Raw genomic sequence first — 24,190 nt, 5'->3', positions numbered from 1 at the left:
CTGCTGGCGTTAATAGTGCCGCAAATGGGTGGAAAGTGGCAAGATTTACCTCCAGCTAAATGCTGGAGGTAAATCTGCAACTTTCCGCCCAAAGGCAGGATTAGTTGGAGCAGTAATACAGCGGTAATAGCGTTATCGTCACATTTCTACTACTCCGCCCAACCCCCGAGTAGTGCATTATTGATCCAAAATTGCCTTTATTTGGTATTAATCCACCACAGAGTCTAACAGACTTTCTCTTTGACCCTGGCATTTGGTGATTGCTGACTTTCACTCATTTTCTCCCTCCATTTTAATAGAGACTCCTATGTTCACATTTCAAATCCTCACCTTGACAACATAAAAGAAGATATATTGTACCATTTTGATCTCGGAACGGGGACACACGATTTCCCCACCTTGTTTGGAGATGTAAAGGTAAGATAGCATGCTCACATACTGGCTTTCTCGCTCGACATGGAATTTTAAATGTCACTTAAATGTTACTCGTCTTTTTCCTGTATCAAAAACTCATCCTTGGTGCTCCAGTTAAAACATTCTTTGCTTCTAAGTTATGAAAGCAGACCCTTGCTGCTTGAGACTTTTTAGGATATCATTTAAACACAGAATCTGTGTATGCCTGAAGATTTCACCGCTCAGTGATGCAGTGATCACAGAGGAATGGTTCAGTTTTGACCCGTGGAACCCGCTTATTAAATATTTCATAGAATGCTTGTTGTTTCTTAATTGGATTCACTGTAAAAAAAAAAATCCATGAGCTGTTTTAAACTAGAGGGAAACTTATTTATCAAACAACATATGTTCCGACTGTTATGGTTGATGGATCAACAAACAAGTGAGGACTCACAAAGTAGGCTTCAATATGTTTTTTTACAATACAAAACAGGCCCAGAAATTGGGATTGACTAAGGAATGAGAGATGGATTTCCAAAGAAATCAAAACTGTGCAACGTTAGCTTGCTTGATGACCATAACCTCTCTGTCCTTCCCTCACTTCCCTTGGTTTCCACCTGCCGGGGGTCAAATGCAAGCCACCCACAATCACCTGGGGTTTTAAGTGTCCCACTAAATGCTTTCTTGGGCTTGTCTGTTCCTTTCCGCTATTGTCTTGTCAGCTGAGTTCCTTATGTGGACCTCTCGACTCACTGCAGTCCAGTGGCTAGGCCTTGTTTCAGGCAATGCCAGACCTGGGTCTTCCTTTGCTCGATCTCACTGGGTCCAGGGAGTTTCAGGCATGAGCCTTGGGAGGCAGAGATGCATGAGCCCCGATATGCAGATGACCATCACTGCCACAGTCTGTGCCAGAACAAGTCAGTGTCAAAACAACATGATCACCCCTTTTGTAGGCTCTCTCCCTTTTTCAACCACCTGTTCTGCCTTTCTCTCACTGTGCTCTTTTCTCCCCTCCTCGACAAGCTGCACTCATCAAAACCTTTTCAACCCCATTACCCCCATCTTAGCTTCTCGTATTCTCCCCTGGGAGATTCTATCCTTTCCCCATTCTCTACTCTCTTTTTCTCGCCCTTATATTCTTGTCTCCACTGTCCTGCCTGTCTTCTTCCCATTTCTTCCTTCCTTTGTCTTTCCACTGCCCACTCTGTGCCCTAGCTCAACCATTTTTCATTCCTGTATCCATGTCTTTACTCTTCTCTGGCATTGGATCTTTCATGGATTCACATGCTTAATGAATATTCCACAACGTCAGGCTGGGAATCCTCGGTAATATTAAGGCAGTTTAGCTTTAAAGCTTAAAACTGCTTGTCACTTTTGTAGTCTACCAGTGTCACTTTGGGTCATACTGTCCAAGCCAATAACAGTGGTCCTCCTTAGCTCCACCCCAGCTGGCCATCTTCAAATTTTTTACTGCATGTTTAAGTGTTGGGAGTCCTCAATATTTGCTCTTCAAAACCTGACGTTTTTTGTCCTGTTTTTGAGAAAAATGACATCCGATTCCTCAAGTTTAATGACTCACTGCTTCCCGACTACAGTGATCAATTGCCGGTGAGGTTCCAACCATCGACGGAATTGCACCCCCATATGAGGCCTTCTTCATCCATTCATGGAAGACATAAGGGAAAAAAAAGCCTTTTTAAGGCTTGTCCCAAATGACACCTCAAGAAGGTGTATATTGAAGATCTGCATGTACTGCCTGTATCCTGATCACAACGGTTGTCCCATCTGCCAATCCTTTTCATCGAAAACTTGCAAGGACCGCCATCTTAGGTTGGTGACATGGCTAGATGAGGGTGCTAGGGCCTCTGACTCCACCTCGGTCTGCAGCCATGCCTCCGCTAGACACACCAGACGCTTGGAACGCACTCCCTCTTCTAAGATGAAGACATCCTACAAGGAACCTTCCCTGGGGAAGAAACTCAAAAAGGGACATGGGTCGCATCACGCTATTCCACCGTCGACCACTTTGTTGATGCCTGCTCCCTCGTCAAGCACCTTGCCTACTCATACAGTCGTCTTGTCAGCAGATGTGGCGCCTAAAGCTCCACCATCAAAACATTCATCAGAGAATCAACGGTCAACCACCGCTTCCACTACGACTCTGTCGAAGACTCTGAGTCGCACAAAGTCACTGTCGATGACTACCTTGTCAGCCATCTCGTTGACGACCCATAAACGTCCAAAACCTTCATCATCAATGACACGCCCACCCCGACGACAACCTCGTTGACAATCTTATTGGTTATTCCGTTGACCGCTTCCTCCAAGACTACCGTCACTGCAATCAAGACCATTACTAATCCATCAACCAGTTCTTCTATGGCCAAGATATCCTTGCCACCCCGACCACCATCAGCACCACTGGTTACACAGGTTCTGGGACCCGTAATAGCCACGTGTCCAAGAGGAGTTAGCGTTCACAAGGAGATGATTTCTGCTTTGGATTTTCTGCCAAGGCCCACGTGGGTTCAGCCATTGTTCACTCTGGCACCCTATGTTCCACCTCAGTAATTGCTCCAGCAAGGTGAATTTTCCGATGATGAGCCTCTGGAGGCTCTATTCTTTGACCATGAGGAAGTGCATGAAGAACCTGCTCCTCTTCCCAGCATGCCTTTACTGCTCCCTCCTAGGCAAAACCCTCTACCAGTTCACCCACCAGCCCCACTGGGTACTCCTCCTGTGGCCAGGGGTCTTTCACTGGATATATTGTCCACTGTGCAAACCCTGGTGTCAGAATGCCAGCATCATCTTCCTTCTCCTCCTCAAGGCGGACCTCAGGATTTCCCTTCAAGAGAGATTTTGGCCCCACCTTGGGCCATCTAGACCTCTGCAATAGTTCTCTCCACTGGTTGCCACTGTCACTGAGACTGATACTGAGGCTGGAAATGATCTCACTGACAAGTCTCCAGATACTCATACCACGGATGTCTTTGACAACCTTGTCCCAGGCGATGGTGAGCCATCAGATCTGCCGCCAAGAGATTCACCTCCAGATGAAATTGGCATGTTTCACACCCTCATACCATATGCAGCTAAACTGTTTGATCGTATACCGGAAGAACAAAGGAAGGTTTTCTTTTCCAGAGACGTGAAGCTTCCAGAACGTCTGTAGTGTCCATTCCCATGTTGCAGGACGCCTGGGAGGATGGTCTTCTGGTCATGAAGAACCCCTTTTCAGCACCAAGAGCATCACTCTAGCCGTAGACACGGTAGCCCCACTTACCCTCAAAAAAGCAAAGAAAGTCAAACATACGAACGCCTGGTTTACCCAGAAGCTCCTACAGTTGCGTTCAAAGAAGAGAGCTGCTCATACTTCTTGGAAGAACATCCCCAAAGATTCCACTAAAGTTGCTTTCAAGGCACTGTCTAATGAATATAAGACAGCCATTATCAAGGCCAAAATCCTATCCTTTAACACAAGGATAGCCAATGCCAAATCCGCCACCAAAGACATTTTTGCCATTTTCAGAGAGCTTGAAACCCCCACCTCCCCTCCTCTCACTCTTGTTAAAGACGAGGCTTGGTGCAACGAAATTCAATCGGCCATGCTTGAGAAACTGGACACCCTGCACTCCAAAATCTTGGCCCACCAAAGGGCTCTTATCGATATCATAGCCAACAACCACAGCCCACCATCACCAACCACTGACACCAACCAACCCCCTCTTTTTGAATTCAAGGACATGACTGAGTCTGAAGTCATTGCCCTCCTCACGTCTATCAAACCATCTAATTGCAAAGGGGACGCTTGCCCTGCGCAGGTCATCAAGGACTGTGCAATCCCCCTTGCGCCTTTTATCACCGCTTTCATCAACGCATTCTTCCAGTCTGGCCACGTCCCAGCTGGACTCAAAGAAGCGTGGGTCCGACCACTCCTCAAAAAACCTGCCCTAGACCCATCGGTCCCAGGGAATTACAGACCTATCACCACTGTCCCATTCCTACTAAAAATGTTGGACAAAACAGCTTACCTGCAAGTGCAAAAGTTCCTGGAGGACAACCTCCTAGGGCTTCGGCAATCCGGCTTCCGGCCGCGACATGGCACCGAAACGGCCCTCCTTGACCTTAAAAATCAGATGGACGATCTTAGAGATGCAGGCAAACCAGCACTACTTCTCCTTCTGGACCTATCTGCTGCCTTTGACCTTGTTGATCACAAGACCCTATGCCACCATCTCGTCACCGCAGCTAATTTCTCCCCCAGGGCCTGTAAATGGATAACCTCCTTTCTGCAAGAAAGAGTAATGAAGGTTTTTTCAGACACAGCCTCTGCCAATCCCAGCCTCATTCAATGCAGCATCCCACAGGGTTCCTGCATTGCCCCCACCCTCTACAATCTCTTCACGAGGCCCCTCTTCAAAATTCTGGATGCCCTGGGCAACTCATACACCAACTATGCTGATGACACTCAGGTGCTCATCCCCCTCTCGGGTGATTACACGTCCGACCTTAACACCCTCAACTCCATCTACTCCACTGTCCAATCTTGGATGGCAGAAAACTGGCTATGCCTCAATACTGAGAAAAACGAAATTCTGCTTATTGGATCCCCGTCCACACTGGGCAGGCTGGACAAGCAATACAGCTCCTTCACCGTTGACAACATCCCCATCTCTCAAACAGTCAAAACCTTTGGTGTTTACCTGGATCCGAACCGGACTATGGACAGGCAGGTCAATGCCATAGCTTCCGCCGCAGCCTACCACTTTAAACTGCTCAATGCCGTGAGGCCATATCTCTTCCAACAGAACTGCCTTACGATCGCCAGGGCAATAATCGGCTCAAGGCTTGACTATTGCAATGCCCTACTCATAGGAACATCCGCGAAAAACCTTGCTAAACTACAACTCGTTCAGAACAATGACCTTAGGGCTACCACGGGCACTTCGCGCAGGGACCATATCTCAGGTCTCAGAAAACAAGTCCACTGGCTCCCAGTCAAGGAAAGAATCATATTCAAAACCCTTGCCCTGACGCACAAATGCCTCCATGATATGGCCCCACCTTACCTTGTCCAAAGGATCGCCAAACCTTGCACCACCATGCCAGCCAGAACAGCATATGCCAACATGATTACTGTTCCAAAAACCAACAAAGCACGTGCTGGTGGCATCAGCTTCTCCACCATGGCTGCCACCCACTGGAACACCTTACCACCACACCTTAGGCTAATTGAATCCCATGGTGCCTTTCGTAAGGCCATCAAAACCAAGCTCTTTGTGTAAACCTGCAGGCCCCACGTGCACATCCTAAACAATCTGTATGTTTATTGCTAACATATGTACCAATGTGTTCTGTAACATGTAATTTCAAGAATACTTGTTGGGCGGCTTTTTGTAACCCTTAAATATGCCTTCTTACGATCCGTTTTAAGCGCCTCAATGCCCTTGGGCTGTAGAGCGCTCTACAAATGTAAAAAATAAAATAAAAAAAAATACAGACCGCCTGGAGAAAAAGTACAGGGACCAGATTGAGCTCCAAAGTGCCTGCGCACTCAACCCTGCCCAGACTCTGCAGTCTCGGCAGCAGCACGGAAACGGTCCACCAATCCTTCCTCCCCATGCATGGTGCCGCCTGACAAGAAGTATAAGCAGCTTGACACCTTCAGGAAGATGGTTATATCCACAGCCGTGACTATCATCAATGCGGCAAATTCATTGGCAATCCTCTCCTGGTATGATCGCAAGCTTTGGTAGAAGATGGATCCCATCCTGGAATTTCTCTATTCCATGAAGGTCAGGCCGCTTCATACCATGCCATCACTGTGGCATTAGACATCGCCAATACAGGTTTTTGGCAGATGGGAAATGGGGTTGTCATGCGGCACCAGAGATGGCTGAAGGCCACCAACTTCCAACCGGAAGTTCAAACAAATGTGGTCGATATTCCCTTTGATCCGGTAGATCTTTTTGGGAAAAAAGTTTACGAAACCCTGCAAACCATAAAAGCAGACGGTGACAGAGGCCGTTCCCTAGGCACCCTCCAACAACGCCACCAGTCTTTTCTATCTGGGAAACCAAGATTCTCAAGAAGGTCAAGGGAGTACAGGTCCTCCTATCGCCCACAAATATCCCGCACGGGCTCTCAGGCAGTTTAAAAAGGAAGGTCCCAGGCGTACAGGGGAAACCAGCGTTGACGCAGTGTTTCTTCAAGGGCCCCAGCCACTAAACAATCATGACCAGCCCCAGTACCCGACCCCCGCTTCCACACTCGGTAGGCAGTTGGTTGTCCAACTTTGTCACGCAGTGAGAAAACATCACAACCAACAAATGGGTGCTTAACATCATTCGTCAGGGTTAGACCCTAGAATTCATGGGAAAATGCCCTTCCATTCCTTCCATGCGGAAAAAGGAACAATACCAATCCTTCCTTCTGCAGGAAGTTCAGGCCCTTCTAAAAAAGGCGGCAATAAAAGTTGTCTCATTGCACCTCTGGGTCTCCAGAGTGTACTCCAGATACTTCCTAGTCAGAAAAAGTCCAGAGGCTGGAGACCCATAATGGATCTCAGGAAACTACACAAGTTCCGAAAGTCCCAAAAGTTTTGCATGGTCATGCTGCAACACATTCTAGACCAGCTGGAACAAGTAGACTTTGTCTCCTCTCTGGGCTTGGAGGATGCGTATTTCCATATCCCCATACATCGACGACACAGACGCTTCCTCCGCTTCGTAGTGCACGGCAAGCACTATCAAACCAAGGCGCTACCCTTCGACCGAAAGTCAGCACCACAGGTGTTCACAAAATGCCTAGCTCCAGTGGCGCCCACCTCCGGCACTCGGGCATCTACGTCTACCCTTACCTGGACGATTGGCTAGTGCGCGCTCCAACCCTGCCACTATTAACATGGCACACTGAAGAAACCATCCAGTGTATAACATCTCTGGGATTCTCCATCAACTTTCCAAAATCCTGCATACAGCCTGCTCAAAACTCACTGTTCCCAGGCTCACGCCTCAAAACCCTAGCATAACTTGCCACCCCCTCGGATGAGAAGGTCAACTCTATTCTACACAAAGTCCAGCGACTGTCCAAATTAACGATAACGTCAGTCCTGTAGGGTATTTTGTGGAGATTTGGGGCCTGACGGTATTTTATTACCGCCGAAAAATAACTTAGCAATAATCACTCTTTGTATTCAGATTTGGCCATGTGCAACAATAATACAATGGACATGCATTATTTCAGCACCCAGACCTGCATATTTGGTATACGTGGTTGGTGGTATTTTGGTGAGCATAATTCCCTTGTTTTATTTGTGGCCCCAATGTCCAGAATCCCTTATCTTTGCTTAGATTTTTCGTGTGATCACTAGAGAGACCTCAGACCTGCATTCTAGGAATACCACATTTCCAGTGATAGTGTTGGTGTGCCACCATGGGCGAACTCACTGACTTATTTACGACAGAGAACTATATGTGGTAGTCTTGTGGTAATTTCCACTACCTTATATACGGAAGGGAGCTATGTTCAGAGAGTCTCTCTTCCCGTTGGCTCATGTACCTCCAACAAGCTATGCTACAGTCACTCACAATTATTCATACTGATTCTGACATGCACACATCTGTCTTAAAATGACCATTGCACTGTTTAAAAATCTCCCCACATCATCGGCATTGTAATGGTAAATAGAAAATAAAACACCCGTCTGTTTTCAAATATTTTCTGTATTATAAAAGCTGCATTTAGACACGATCTCATTCTTTACAGAAATAAATAAAATGGTACAGTCAAAGCATTGTCTATGACACACTGCAAAGAGCGTGGCGGAGAACAGAACTCAAATTGCAACATTGGTATTTGATTAAGACACGCACAGGAATCCTACACTGACTGCATATTACCGTACACACTCAGCTCCCACACTTCTCATTACCTTATCTTTTTAGTTGTTCTCTTTGTGAATGTGGCTCTCTTGGATTAACTCCAACAAAAAGGAACGCTTGCCTTCTCAAGCCGGGGTCATTGCCTGGAATTCTCAGCTTTTTCAGCTAGGAATGCCTCAGCCAGTGGAAAGGTTTTTCTTTCAGCTATCCCCAATCTCGACTGCAGCAGGACACAGGAATCTGCATTCAGTCAGGACCCCACAGCCAGGTCTTCTCCCCAGTAGTGCAGAAAGATGTCTGCCTGTCTTTTTTCCCTGATACTGCCCACTAAAACTTTCCTCTCAGCCCTCTGTATGACGTGTCCCAATGAAATCCATCATCTCTCATCCTCCTACTCTTCAACAATAGCTTCGCTTATACATTTGCAATTGTTGCAAATCTGACTTCCTTCTCCTGCAGTTACTGTGCACAAAAACACGGAGAATCAGGCAGAGAAGAGAAGAGAAAAAATCTGCACACACATTTAAATGGTTTTCAGAGTATGCCTAATTCTGCAGTGGAGAACACATTTTATTAGTGGGTTATATTAAATAAGGTTTTATTAGTCAGGTTAATGGTTAATAGGTTAGCTGTTAATTTTCAAATGTGTCTCTAGCAATATAGGCATTTCAGGTGAAAAATAGTGTGCATTTTTAAATGAGCACGTGTGCTTTTAACTGTAAAAATAGATTTGCATCTTATATGTTAAAATCGTTTTTGACTGAATAGCCTGTCTTTCCTTGTTAATCTGGCAACCATATAGCAATGCACCGCACCCTTGTGGTGGTGCTGCAAAAAATTTGTGCTACTTGTGCAGTATTACTGTACTCTGTACTGTAACACGCCAAATATCCTTACATATACCCTCCTTTTGTTTTTAGAACTTGGCTATAATCCAAGCCAATTCCTAAAAACAACTTGTTCTATTTTCTTTACAATATAGCAATCCAACAAAATGAATATTCATGTGCATCAATGAAAATTTGCAATCAACATTTCATCTGAGTCCATCAGTTCATAAAATGTTCCACATTTGCCTTCTCAGTGGAAGTGGCATTACTTTAAGTTTAAATTTTCCAAGTCAATTAAAAACAATGAAATAAAACAACTAACTAAAACAAATAAGTAATATAACAAATTAAAATAAATAATTAAAATAATAAATACGTGGAACTTCATATGCCGGAACTTTTGTTTTGTCTCTTTTGGTATGTCCCGACCAGCGATGTCATTCGGTTCATTCGAGTACTCTTTCATCTTGGCAATCTTGAATCCACAGTAGTCATCTCTTTTGGCATTCCGGTTATTTTGTCTTCACCTCCACCTGGAGGCAGGCATCTTTTGGTCTTCATCCAGGGGACTCCAGGACTCCATCGTCTCCCGTGGCCTCTGATCCCGGAACCTCCGACCAAATAATGTTAATTGTCTAAATCAAAATAGAAAATAAACAGATTAAGTACATAGCACAATACTAACTTCATCCTTTTGCCAAAAATAAAACATGCTTGGTAAAAATATTTCGTTTTTTTTTTTTCTTCTTTTTTTCTGAAATCAAATACAAGTTAAAAGAAAACAAGCATATATAAAACAGCATTCAATATTTAATACACTTTCTCTCTGCACACCAACCACGAGCTTCCGTTATATGTGCATTTATTTATTTATTTATTTATATTATATATTTTTACATATATTACAGTGTTTATGTGCCATCATAACAATCAACTTTTTTTTAACTTCTTTGTCACTGCCTTCTGATTACACCCATTTATTTTCTCAAGGGACTCTATCCGTTTCTACATGCTCAAGCTGCCTGATCTCATGTCTGGGATGGCATGGTTTGATTTGATTTACATGGACAAACTGCTCTATTGCTGTTTCACCTTCATTTTTCAAAATTTTATACACTACAGGAGAGACTTTATCTATAATTCGAAATGGCCCCTGCCAGGCTGCTAGAAATTTAGAATTTTTCTGTTTACTTTTTCCAAAATGAAACTTGTACACCTGATCCCCTACACTGTATTCCTTTACTGATGTCTTTTTATCATAATATGACTTTGCACTGTCAGCAGCTCTTTCCAGATTTCTCTGCACAAAAGCAAATGCATGTTGCAAATGCCTCCTCAGTTCATCAATATATTCATGAACTGTGGATGCACTCACTAGAGTTTGCTCATGTGTTCTGTATAGTAGGTGTTGTGGTAACACCATTTTCCTACCTGTTAAGACCTCATGGGGGCTAACACCTGTTGCTTTGGCAGGAGTCGACCTGATTGCCATCAAAACCAATGGTAAACGCAAATCCCAGCTGGAACCTGCTTCTGCCACAAATTTCTTTAAAATATCCACAACAGACCTATTGCTTCTTTCAACTGTACCTGAAGACGCCACCCGATATGCGATATGTAGTTTCCTTTTCACACCTAGTATTTGCCATACCTTGCTCATTAGAGTACTTGTGAAATGACTTCCTCTGTCTGACTCAATTCTTTGCGGCAACCCAAACCTTGAGAACACATGGTTCACCAGCAATGTGGCTGCTGTTTGCGCACTACAATCTGGTGTAGGAATGCACTCAATCCACTTTGACATCAAACATACCACACTCAAAATATAACGGTGTCCCCTGCTCGATCTTTTTAAAGGACCTACATAGTCTATTTGCAAATCTGACCATGGGAGAGTTAGGCCTCTTTTCATCAATGGTGCTCTATGCATTGGTGAAGCAGGTTTAAATTGGGCGCATACTAGACATCCTCTAGTATATAATTCCACATCTTGGGACATATGAGGCCAATAAGCATAATCTTTTAGTATTTCTAATGTTTTTTGTGAACCTCTATGGCCTGCAGTTATGGCATCATGTGCATGGTGTAGCATTAGTCCTCTGAATGAAAGGGGTACTACCCACTGTATTTGCCCTGTCATGGACTCTCTAATCATGAGTCCATCCTGTAATCTAATTTGTGTTTTGTTCTTTAATAACACCCTCAACTCTTCTTTTCCCATACAATCATTTTCTGTTAAAGGATTTTGTTCAGGATCTATCAAATGATTATAATAGATTCCCAAAATTTGATCATTCTTTTGTGCCTCAATCAAATCTTGGTCTGGCGTGTCATGACTCCACTGCACCACCGGTTGATCTACCTCCTTTGGTGCTTTAGAACGTGTGACTGCATCAATTTGTATTTCACCCATTAAATAATCAATAGGTAGCAATTCTCCCATCACAGCCCCAATCTTAGCCAGATGGTCTGCCTTATCATTTCCCTCCTTATCCTCTCCTGGTGTTTTTAAATGCCCACGAATTTTTCTCCAGTATATTGTTAAATTATTTTCTGACACCAATTTGTCTATGGCTTGTATCATTTTTCCATGTTTAAGTGGCTTTTTGTTGTATGTAACCATGCCTCTTGCTTTCCAACCAGGCAAATACTCCACAAAGCTATTCCGTGCATAGTCAGAATCAGTCACCAGGACAATTTCACTGAACTTTTTATCAACTGCAGTAGCAATTGCTTTATAGATGGCTGCCAATTCCGCCACCTGACTGCTCCTATCTCCAATCCTCATCCCTATACTAGGAACGCCTTCACATTTCAACCAGACATTTCCTATTCCTGCCACTAATTGTTTATTATTGTCATTTTCAATGTGAAAAGCACAACCGTCCACATATACAGTTGGCAAATCCTTGCATGTTTTTTCATCAAAAGCTTTGTGTGGTGATTGTTCAAATTCCTGTAAACTAGCTTCCACTTCCATTTCATTTGGTATTTGTTCAGCTGCACAGTCATGTAAGTCAGCTAACCCTTGAGCAATTGGGCTCTTTTTATTTTGTCCATATCTTACTTCTACGGGAAAACCTTGTAATGCCAGCGTCCATGAAGTGATTCTGGATTGCGCTAGATTGCCTGATCTAATTCTTTTACTCTCTAAAAATTGCAAAGGTTGATGATTTGTTTCAATAATCACCTTTTCTCCCTGAACAATGGGGCAAAAATGTTGTAGCGCCCACACAGTGGTTAATAGGGCCTTTTCACATTCATTAAATTTCATTTCAACTTGGGAAAATGCCTTACTTGCATATGCAATTGTTTTGTGATTCAAATCGTGTTTTTGTGATAACACTGCTGACATACAATGTTCAGAAAAGCCTATTTCTATAAAGAAATCCCTGTCCTTTATGGGGTATGCTAAACATGGTGCCTTTACAAGACATTCCTTCAATCTAGCCACTGCATCAGACTGCTCTCTTTCCCATCTCCAGGGAGTATTTAGTTTAAGCAGTTTAGTCAATGGTTGAGTGATTTCTGCATAATTCTCAATGAACTTTCTGTTATAGCCTGTCATCCCTAATAAACTTTTTACTCCTTTCACATTTTTAGGATCTTTTAATCTTTGTATGGCCTCTATTTTCTTCCTTTGTGGATTTAGCCCATGTTCAGTCACTTCATGCCCTAGAAAGTTCACTTTTTTCTTGCACCATTGTGCTTTTTGCAAAGATACTTTGGCGCCTGCTTTCTGCAATTGGCCAAGCACATGTCTTATTTCATCAAAATGGCTTTTAAGGTTTTCATTTTTTATCAGGACATCATCCACATAAACTATTGTTCCTCTTTCCGCTGCATCCGGCATGGCCTTTCTCAAAAATATGCCAAATTCACTCCCACTATTGATGTACCCGAACGGAGCTCTAAGCCAGGCATATTGAGTCCTGTCAAATGTAAAGGAAAATAGGTGTTGTATCTCCTCTGCCAATGGCACACACCAATATCCAGATGTGAGATCTAATGTGGTAAATACATTTGAACCATCTATCTGAGCTAGGCCCTGATCAATGAATGGTAGTGGCCACCTAGATACTGGTACTCTTTTATTTAACTCTCTTAAGTCTGCACACAGCCGCCATTGACCATTTGGCTTTAACACACCTAAAATAGGCGTATTGGATGTGCTATGAATGGGCCTAATTATTCCCCGTGATTCCAAATTTTTAATAATCTCTGCCAATGATTCTAAACATGCCAGCGGTAGTCTATACTGGCGTACAAACACTGGATTTCTGCTACAACCTTCTGGTAGTGTGGCCACATGTAAATCAGTTAAACCACAATCATAAGCATCTTTTGCAAATACATCCTTAAACTCCATAAATATTTCCCTCAGGTCGTTTCGATCCCCATCGCTGTCACATGCATCCGCTAAGGAGATCTGCTCTTCTACCATTCTGGAAAATTCTGGAAACTCTTCTGGTAAAGGAATCTCAGCGCTTTCCTCTAACTGTGTGGCTGTGTCTTTTCGTAGAGCTGCCACTTTTAAATATTTTGGCATATCAGCTTCCACTTCAATGGGCTGATTTCCTGTTTCATTTTCATTTAAATTAAATATTATGCAATCCTCTTGATGGCAGCACACTGTCTCATTTGAATCATAAGGATACACAGAATGAATTTTAAATATTCCTTTGGGCTGAGAGTCCAGGTGTTCTGGCAACTCGCCCTTGGCATCTACATATTTTTCAGGAATATTCCCAATCACCATGTTATTTAAATCTGCCGTATAATGTGATTTTTGTATGGCCATTCCTAATGGGGAGTTTTCCTCTAAATGAATATCCTGACAACCTTTATTATTTACCATGATTTCTACAGATCCCTCACCAATGTCTACCAATGGAATGTATTCATAATCCAGGCCTTGCTGTTTTATGGATTCATTCAGGCATACAAATGCATCAGAGCCTTTCATCTGCTGTCCATTCTTGCATTTCAGTGTTATTGCAAACTGTTTTGTAAATGCAGGAATAATAGTATCTTTCCTTATTTGTAATTCGATGGCATAAGGAACCAGTTGTGCACAATGATAAGCCCTTCTTTTGTCTTCAAATTCAGGTGCCGGACCACCTAGGCGTGACCATATTTTTTGATTAAGGAAATCTAACACCATACACATTCTGTGCATGATGTCATTGCCCATGTAAAATTCATTTTGTGCTCCACTCACTATCCATACATTATGGTAAATTATTTTCTGCCCAATGCTAATTTTAAGCATGCATCTGCCTGCAATTCGGTTTTCAAAGTCTGGACTGTCCAACCCAGAAACATATTGGTTTTTAATCCTAAATTTCGGGATTTCTTCCCTCTCCATAATTTTTTGCAACAATTTCTCATTAATGAAACTCCTTTCATGTTCAAGCGCTAAAGTGGCTTTTATTGTTTTAAGATAATCATTTATACCAACGTGAACCCATGGTTGCTCATCTTCCATGTGTATTTCTGCCAGAGTGGTAATGTGTTTTTCTGAATCTGTTTTAGGAACAATATTCTGTTTGCATGTATTCTCTTTTAAGTAAAAACGTAATGTGTGCTCATCTATAGCAGTCTGCCAATCTTTCCTTGGGTCCAAGTATATTTGTACAGGTAGTTTTTCATTGTCGCTCTGATCTTTGTCTTGACACATTAATATAACAGTGACACTAGGTATGCAGCTATTCTGGAGATATACCTCCACAGCATCATTTGTTTTGGCAACGGTGTGACATTCTTTTATATTGCTGTTTTGTGATTTTAGTTTCTTAGGCCTCAATGGTTTTTTGGTTAAGGACCACAGCACTCCATTCACCCCATCTATGAGAGGAGACAATCTTTTCAGGCAATCTGTCCCCATCAGAAATGGAATTTCACAAATAGATGTGATCAATACCTCTTGTTTCATTCTGTGCTTTCCTATTTTTATGTCAACCTCAGTTACACCTATGATGGGCACCTCCTCCCCATTAAAGTTATGCACTGGGCCTTGATTTGCCTTCACTGTGATCTGACTCTGTGGAGGCCTCCCTTCATTGATACTCTTTACCAGCTCCTTGGACATAATTGTGGCCTGTGCGCCAGTGTCAATCATAGCGAAGGTGTGGCATTTTTCTTCTACAGTGATGGGTGCATAATATCTGTCCTCAACTTCCTCTAATACACATAAGAAATGTGAATTCTTACTGATTTCAGGGCTCACCTTTCTCAGGTCTTTTTCACTTTTGGCTAAGCACATTGGTAAATGAAAAGACATTTTTCCCTCCTTTTTACCCATTTCTGTGCGAGATATTTTATTCATTTCTCCATGATCAGAAGTTTTTTGGAGTGTGGCCACTGTTCGCCCATCCATCTGGGTAACATCAGAGACCACATTACAACCTTCCAACTGAACATGTGTAACAACATCATTCAGCAATTTGTCATTTTTTAATTCTGTGCATTTGTGATCATTGAGTGTAATACCAGCCCTTTCAGCCTCTTCAAAAATATGTGGCTCAAAGAATTCTTCAGGTGATTGACTTGTACCCTCCTTGTGAGTATTTCCTTTTTCTGTCTGTGTTTGGTCATTGTTTTGCTTGCCCAGGGAAGGAGCTATGGCATCCCCACTTACTCCCTGTTCACTGGTATTCCCCATGCATGAGTCATTTTTCTTAAATCTGTCCCTTTGTTCTTTTGGAATTCCTAATGTTTCTTTTTCATTTGTGCAAATCTTTACTGTTTTATTTAGCTCTAAGTTAAACCGTACCTCTTTTTTAGAAGTATTTGCACTTTCTATCACAATTTCATTTACTGGTACTTTCATTTTTAATCCATTAGTCACCTCAGAGTTGTCATGCAAAATTATATCAGAGCAATCTGTCATTTTGGCACTGCGATTATCATGAGTACTTAGTCACTTTTCGGAAGCCCCCCGGTCATTGCTATGGCCATCAGCCCCCTCTTTGGAAGGTTGTTTTTGCGCTGTATAGAGCTTTCCTATTTGCTCAGCTAACATTTTCACTTGGGCCTCAAGGTACTGGAACCTTTCCATCTCTCTAGGATCCTCTTTCTGTGGCCTAGGTCGATATTGGTTGTTTTCCCCCTGATTGGATCTATTCTGATACCTCTCAGGTGATTGATACCGGTTGGGATGGTTTCTGAACTCTTGATTCATTTGTGGAGGGGAGCGGGTTGCACCCATCCTTTGATTATAGTCCCCTGGTGGGGAATCATTGTACTGGCGTGGACTGTAGTTCACGTTTTGCCTCATGTCCTGTCTCTCAGATTGTGGGTACTGGCCCCTATATTGATTTCCATTATCAGTAAATCGATCCACATATCGGGGCCTATCCTGATTACCATATATCATGGTGCTGGGATCAAATCTGCTCTGTGTCCCCAATGACTGGTAGGGACCATCATTTCTTTGATCTTGATTTTGTCTCTGGTTATTGTTCATACCTGCCATATCAGACCGGTATCTTACCCGTGGTCTATCCCCTAAATATCTAGGGCTGATGTAGCTCTCTCTATTACTAGGATCATGTGATTGGAACATTGGTACAGGAAATGGCGATCTTTGTTGATTACCCCTTTGTTCAGGTGTCACATTATTTTTACCTTGACTTTGAGCAGACTCAAGGGACATTTTGGCTGACCTGATTTCCATTACTGTGGCTGAGGGTTCTTTAGATTTAGGCCTAGTATCTTTCATTTTATCACTTTCTCTACCCTGACAATAGAGTACCTCATATAGCTTGGTGCTTTGATGTACAATCCATTCAAGGGACTTGTCACGGTCAAATTCACGGACCAATTGGGATATGATGTCTTTCTGTAGCCCATAGAAGTATGCGGTTTTAAACTCATTGGAATTTGAGTCAAAAGATACATCAAAGCGAGAGAATGCTCTTTTTAAGTCTTGTAAAAATTGGCGAGGGGATGTATTAGGTCCAGCAGTAATAGTGTACGCGACTTTCTTTGCCTCCTGCAATGACTGAAAAGGAGAAAAATGACGCCTAATTTCTTTTTCAAACTCCAGCCATGTCATATTCTGCTGTTCATTTAATCCCCTTATGATGCTGGCCGTCGGGGCATCTAAAGTTAAATGAAAATATTGTCTGTACTGTTCCTTAGGTATCTGGAGCGCTTTAAAAATGTCATGTACCGCTTCTAAGTGATCCTCAATGCAGCATTCACCTCCCTTTTTAAATGGTTTGATCAGGGCTTTAATGGATTTCATTATTTTTATGGGGCTACTTGTTGCAATGCATGGAATTGCACTATTTTGTGATTCAATCCTGTTTTCAGGTGTATGAGATTGGTGGCTGCCCCCAATGGGAGTATCAAATCCCCCAAGGGCGCTGCAACCAAGTTCAGTCACCGGCCCAGTCACTGGGGCACTAGCTCTTTGGGCAGAGCTAGAATTCACCTCCACTCCATTGAATGTGGTACCCTGCCGCCTCTCCTGGGACCTGGGAATGCACATTTGCTGTTCTAAGTCCTTACACTTTTTAAGGAGTCTAGTTGCTTCATTCTGCAAATAATTATTTTCATCGCTCATTTTATTAATCGCCTCCTGCATGTCGCACATTTGCATTTGGCATTCATTGAACTCTTTATTTCTTTTGTCTCTTTCTTGAATCATTTTAATCATTTCTTGTTCTGCACTCTGGAGATCACCTTCTTTTTCACAATGTTCTTTTTGTAAAATCTGCATTTCTGAAACAACCTCATCTTTATCCTGCCTAATGTGATCCACTAAGGCTTTTAAGTGTGTCAATTCTTGCTCACTATCTTCAAATTGTTTCTTGCTTTTGGATAACTGAGTATCAAAGTCTCTGCATTTTAATTGCATGTCTTTTTGGCATACATCCAATTCTGCTCTCAACATTTCCTGATTTTTACTTGCCCCATCTAATTCAGTCTTTAACCTGTTAATTAGCTGAGTATCATTCTCTTGCATTCGCAGGGACTTGTTTAAAATAAACCATATTTTGCCGCATAGCCGTATTAAACAGTCTTTCTCTGCACTTTTATCGGCTGCATTCAATAATCTTGTAAGGCAGACCTGAATTATGCTGCCTTCTGCAAAAATATTGTCTAGTTTTTCTTTCTGCACCTCACCCTGAATGCGGTTACTCCATTCTAACGTGCTATTCGAAGACCAATTCCCATGTGCAAATAACTTTGCCTCTAAATATTGCACTAGATCTGAGAATGTGGTTTCCCTTTGTGACATTCTGAAATTCGTTTTTAGTGGCACACTGCTATTATAAAATGGGTTCCCTTTAATGTGCAAATGGCAGTGTGAGACACGCTTGCCACGCCCAGTAGGTACTCTATGATCACTTTCCAGGCCTGCAACGCACCATAAATATGTAGGGTATTTTGTGGAGATTTGGGGCCTGACGGTATTTTATTACCGCCGAAAAATAACTTAGCAATAATCACTCTTTGTATTCAGATTTGGCCATGTGCAACAATAATACAATGGACATGCATTATTTCAGCACCCAGACCTGCATATTTGGTATACGTGGTTGGTGGTATTTTGGTGAGCATAATTCCCTTGTTTTATTTGTGGCCCCAATGTCCAGAATCCCTTATCTTTGCTTAGATTTTTCGTGTGATCACTAGAGAGACCTCAGACCTGCATTCTAGGAATACCACATTTCCAGTGATAGTGTTGGTGTGCCACCATGGGCGAACTCACTGACTTATTTACGACAGAGAACTATATGTGGTAGTCTTGTGGTAATTTCCACTACCTTATATACGGTAGGGAGCTATGTTCAGAGAGTCTCTCTTCCTGTTGGCTCATGTACCTCCAACAAGCTATGCTACAGTCACTCACAATTATTCATACTGATTCTGACATGCACACATCTGTCTTAAAATGACCATTGCACTGTTTAAAAATCTCCCCACATCATCGGCATTGTAATGGTAAATAGAAAATAAAACACCCGTCTGTTTTCAAATATTTTCTGTATTATAAAAGCTGCATTTAGACACGATCTCATTCTTTACAGAAATAAATAAAATGGTATAGTCAAAGCATTGTCTATGACACACTGCAAAGAGCGTGGCGGAGAACAGAACTCAAATTGCAACATTGGTATTTGATTAAGACACGCACAGGAATCCTACACTGACTGCATATTACCGTACACACTCAGCTCCCACACTTCTCATTACCTTATCTTTTTAGTTGTTCTCTTTGTGAATGTGGCTCTCTTGGATTAACTCCAACAAAAAGGAACGCTTGCCTTCTCAAGCCGGGGTCATTGCCTGGAATTCTCAGCTTTTTCAGCTAGGAATGCCTCAGCCAGTGGAAAGGTTTTTCTTTCAGCTCTCCCCAATCTCGACTGCAGCAGGACACAGGAATCTGCATTCAGTCAGGACCCCACAGCCAGGTCTTCTCCCCAGTAGTGCAGAAAGATGTCTGCCTGTCTTTTTTCCCTGATACTGCCCACTAAAACTTTCCTCTCAGCCCTCTGTATGACGTGTCCCAATGAAATCCATCATCTCTCATCCTCCTACTCTTCAACAATAGCTTCGCTTATACATTTGCAATTGTTGCAAATCTGACTTCCTTCTCCTGCAGTTACTGTGCACAAAAACACGGAGAATCAGGCAGAGAAGAGAAGAGAAAAAATCTGCACACACATTTAAATGGTTTTCAGAGTATGCCTAATTCTGCAGTGGAGAACACATTTTATTAGTGGGTTATATTAAATAAGGTTTTATTAGTCAGGTTAATGGTTAATAGGTTAGCTGTTAATTTTCAAATGTGTCTCTAGCAATATAGGCATTTCAGGTGAAAAATAGTGTGCATTTTTAAATGAGCACGTGTGCTTGTAACTGTAAAAATAGATTTGCATCTTATATGTTAAAATCGTTTTTGACTGAATAGCCTGTCTTTCCTTGTTAATCTGGCAACCATATAGCAATGCACCGCACCCTTGTGGTGGTGCTGCAAAAAATTTGTGCTACTTGTGCAGTATTACTGTACTCTGTACTGTAACACGCCAAATATCCTTACAGTCCACTTCATCAAGTCTCTACTAGGGATATATGTCTTTGTGCAACCCGTTGGGCCCGCACTGCAGGCTCCACATGAGGTGTGACAAATCTGAGGATGTTGTCCTTTCTCCCCTAGGGGGAGATCTTTTCCCATTGGGTCAGGGTTGTGTGTCCACAGAACAATAATGCACTCAGGGAGAATCACATGGGGAAGGAAGCCCCTTGCGGAAATGGGGACAACCATTCACAGAGATCGCAGTATACCCCTGCTTCAACACACCCAGCCCCTTCTTCAATTCCAAGTCCTCCCCCCCCTCCTCTTTAGCAAATGTGTTCTATTGTCAGGTTAGTCAACCTAATATACTTGACGGGACAAAAACACCAAAGAATACCAAGTATGCTACATATGGCTCTATTTCAAGTACTGTGAAGAAGAAGATGACCGGGAGTCCGAGGATCACTGTCGGTAATCAGAGTGACCGTTCTAGCCTCTCACAGTATGTGATTCACCCAAAGCAATTCACCCATCCAGCACGGAAGTTCAAAGGCAGCTGAGCTAAGACGCTGAGAGAGAACTTTCCTCGTCTGAGGAACTGCGGGAGCCGCACACCAGCCCAGCAGGTGAGACCTGAAACGGAGACTGTGAATGGAGGAGGAGAATCTGAATGTGGTCCAGGATGGAAGGACTACTCTGGCTGCTGCCGAGTCAAACCTCTGGGCACCCTAGGCCCTGGCAAATGGCCCGATTGAGAGGATGTGCAGCCTGAAAGAGTCAAACGTCTGCAGAGCCGCTGCAGACCCTGCCGGTTAACCACATGTTACCAGAGCCTCAAGAAGAGACACAGCAGCTCGGGAAACGCTGGTACCGGCATGGACCAGACAAGCAGATATGCAGGTTTCCAGAGAGGTGCTAGATGTTCGGGGAAGCAAGCGGGTGAAAGTAGAAGCTGGAGTAAGAGGGTCTGGGACCTTGAGAAGACATTGCGAATCTGGAACCCACACCCATATGGAAGCAAAGTATAAAAGGGCCCCGAGAATAACCAAGATAGAGAAACAGGAATCATATGTTTGGCAGGAGAGTGAACCAAGCAGATACGATAATGATTTGCAAGTCTGGGACCCGCACCCATAGGAGGATCCGAGAACAAGAGGGTTTGGGACCCTGACTGTAAAAGGAACAAACAAGGAAGATTTGTAAGCTTGGCAGGGGAGTAAACGAAGCAGATATAACGCTACATTGCAAGTCTGGGACCTGCACCCATATGGAAGACGAAAAGCTAAAATAATGAAGAATAGGAGGGTCTGGGACCCTGTGAGAAAAAGAGAGACAGACCATCAGAGGACAGTTGCTTGGCAGGAGAATAAACCAGGCCATTCAGAATATTACAAATCTGGGACCGGCACCCAAACGAGAGTTGAGAATAAATGGGTCAATAACCCTGTAACTGAGCAAGACTAATTAAAAGGAATCCTACGCTTGGCAGGGAAGTTTGCCAAGTTGGTGGGATAAAGTACTGTGAATTTGAGAAGCATATTCTTGTGAATTACCCAGTGACATTTGCCTAAGAAAATACAGGGCTCAGGAGCCCAAAAGAAAGTAGAACAAACACTTGTGTATAGGCGCATACAAATGCCATATCATATCATATCATAACAAGAAGGACTCTAGGTGAAGGGTGTACTACCCTACCCTTACATTTGTGAACATGTTTTATTTTCATCAGTTTTGATTACCCGAGAGACTGGGAGCCTTTCTATTGGTTGGAACTACTATGAATACTTTACTTTGGGAAGAGATCATCCTTGCACAGTTGATTTAAGTTATTAGTGTTAGGGAAAGAGGTAGGCTTTTGAGACACGACAGTGACAGACCTTTTAGTTTTGGACATCCTGACAATTTCACTAGTTTGCTTTGAGGTAGGGAACCCATTTTAGTTTTTAGAGATAGAGAGGCATTTTTCCTACCCTTTCTTGATCAATAAAAGTTTCTTCCCAAAAATATGCCACCATGGTGTCCAAGCCATACTTCTGCACCCTTACACAGGCCTCTTCAGCAATGCCTTGACGCCCACTGGCAACAGGTGTCAGGTTCTGGGGAAGACAAGCTTCTCCTCACACCACCTTTCCAATGGTGGAGTCATCGCAACAACCTTATACAGGCCGCGCCCTTTCGCCTTTCAATACACCAGGCTACAGTTACCACGGATGCCTCCCATGAATGGTGGATAGCCCACACAGGACAGTACCACACCAGGGCACTATGGCAACCTGAAGACAAAGCCCTTTACATCAAGGACCTGGAATTAAAGGCTGTGTTCTGGGCCCTAAAATCCTTCAAGTCACAACTTCAGAACAAGGCAGTCCGCATCTACACGGATCTCACAGATACCCCCTTCACTCTCACCTGAGGAGTCAGAAGAGGACGCAAGGGATTGTTCTTCTTGCGTAGATTCGGTCGTCCTTTGCCTGGCAGAACGTCTCTTTTCGAAGAGATATGGTCTGTTTTGGGATGTCGCCACTCAGCCCTTCCAAGTGTAAAGTGTTGCGCCTAGAAACCCTTGTGTACAGGCGCGTTATAAATGACATACCATATCATATCATATCAAACAGTCGGGAAGAGTGGTTTTCCTCCCAGAATCAGCCAGTAGTAGGGAAAAAAGTTAAGAAGGTGTAAAAAAACCCTGAATGCAAACTAGCGGTGAAGGAGAACCAGATTCCTGAGCAGTTCCAATTGTAGATCAAGCGTGTCAAAAAAAAACAGATGAGAACCGTAGGATGACTGGAAATAGGAAAAGGATAATGGACAAAAAGCCAGGAGTAGCGGGAGACAGTCAACAGTGTGGCCTCCAGCAGAAGACGAAGGTAGGTAGGAACAGAAGGACTGGAAAGCAGCACGAAAGAAAGAGACTAAGCATCTTACCCAGAGCAGAAAGCAGGGTTGCAACGCGACACGAGGAGGATCACAGAAACAATTGTAGAAACGGTAGGAAGCCATGTTGGAGAAAGACTAGACGGCAGGGGCACGTTGCGTGAAAAATGTGCAGTGTAAGTCATTGGCGGATCTTACATGAATGCCTTATCTTCCAGGATGGAAAGCTCATGACAACGGACAAGACCATTACTTAAAATCATTACAAAATCAACTTACAAAATCATTACTTAACTGATGAACTTGCCTATAAAACTCTGCAGCAAGATTGTCTCGTATAGATTATCACTCATGACAGGAGCTCCTCTTCGATATTGGCCTTTTCACTGACCTTGCCCCAGTGTTGGGGCTGCTGGCAGCGCAGGCCCTGTTGTTCTCAACCCACCTTAGTGGTTATTACAGTACAGAATTTGCAGCAATGCCATGTCATGCTGGCTGGGTGGAGAGCAGTGTGTGGACATGGCCAGCATCAGTGCCCAGCATTGTCACATCCAACTCATTGTTATTCATGAAAATAGATACATAGCCCTGCCAAACGTAGTCATTAGGTTCATGAATAACAGTGAGCTAGCCCATGCAGCACTCTGGCCAGTGCACACCGCAGGGCTCAAATTTAAGGTTCAATGAGCAAGAGCTAAAACCAGCTCCTGAGTGTCGGCATCATCCAGTAAGCAGGAGCTACGGCTAGGTAACTAGGAGCGGATACAAAGTGCACCACAATCTAACCTCCACATGAGACGCATAGTAACCTTTTGGCTATTATGTATGATCAATTATGTTTTAATTATCAAAGACTCAAAGTAAATTTCTATTTTTTTTATTTTAAATGGTATGTTTGATTTGACAAACTTTTCATTATACAACTCATTAAAAATGTGTTAAGAAAATGTATCAAAAAGAAGAAGAAATAAAAACGGAGAAATGTGGTTGGATTGAAGAACATAAGGCAAGGTAAAAGAATCACAAAATGACAACTACTATTCGATGTCCTTCTGGATCTCTATCCAGAATTTAATGCCCGTAGAATTAAATGTTTATCATGGCCTTTTAGTAGTTGGGCCCACCGTTCCTGTGTGGTCATCTGCTTTTCCGATACTCTGAAGAAGTCCCTGAATAAA

General features: G+C 43.0%; 1 protein-coding gene across 4 annotated transcripts in view; it reads left to right on the top strand.

The window, feature by feature from the left end:
- The window catches only part of UPP1 (uridine phosphorylase 1), a 233,571-nt gene that overhangs the window by 92,344 nt on the left and 117,037 nt on the right, over nucleotides 1-24,190 (top strand). For all 4 annotated transcript variants that reach the window (XM_069613322.1, XM_069613323.1, XM_069613321.1 and 1 more), the window contains exon 3: nucleotides 300-417. In XM_069613322.1, coding sequence (XP_069469423.1) covers nucleotides 300-417 — 118 coding nt within the window. The remainder of the gene's footprint in view (nucleotides 1-299; nucleotides 418-24,190) is intronic.

This window comes from Ambystoma mexicanum, chromosome 5p (genome assembly GCF_040938575.1).
Source record: "Ambystoma mexicanum isolate Mex_15411 chromosome 5p, UKY_AmexF1_1, whole genome shotgun sequence".
In the NCBI taxonomy this organism is placed as follows: domain Eukaryota; kingdom Metazoa; phylum Chordata; class Amphibia; order Caudata; family Ambystomatidae; genus Ambystoma; species Ambystoma mexicanum.
Note: the sequence above shows the minus strand (reverse complement) of the source record. Positions and strands in the feature narration are given on the sequence as shown.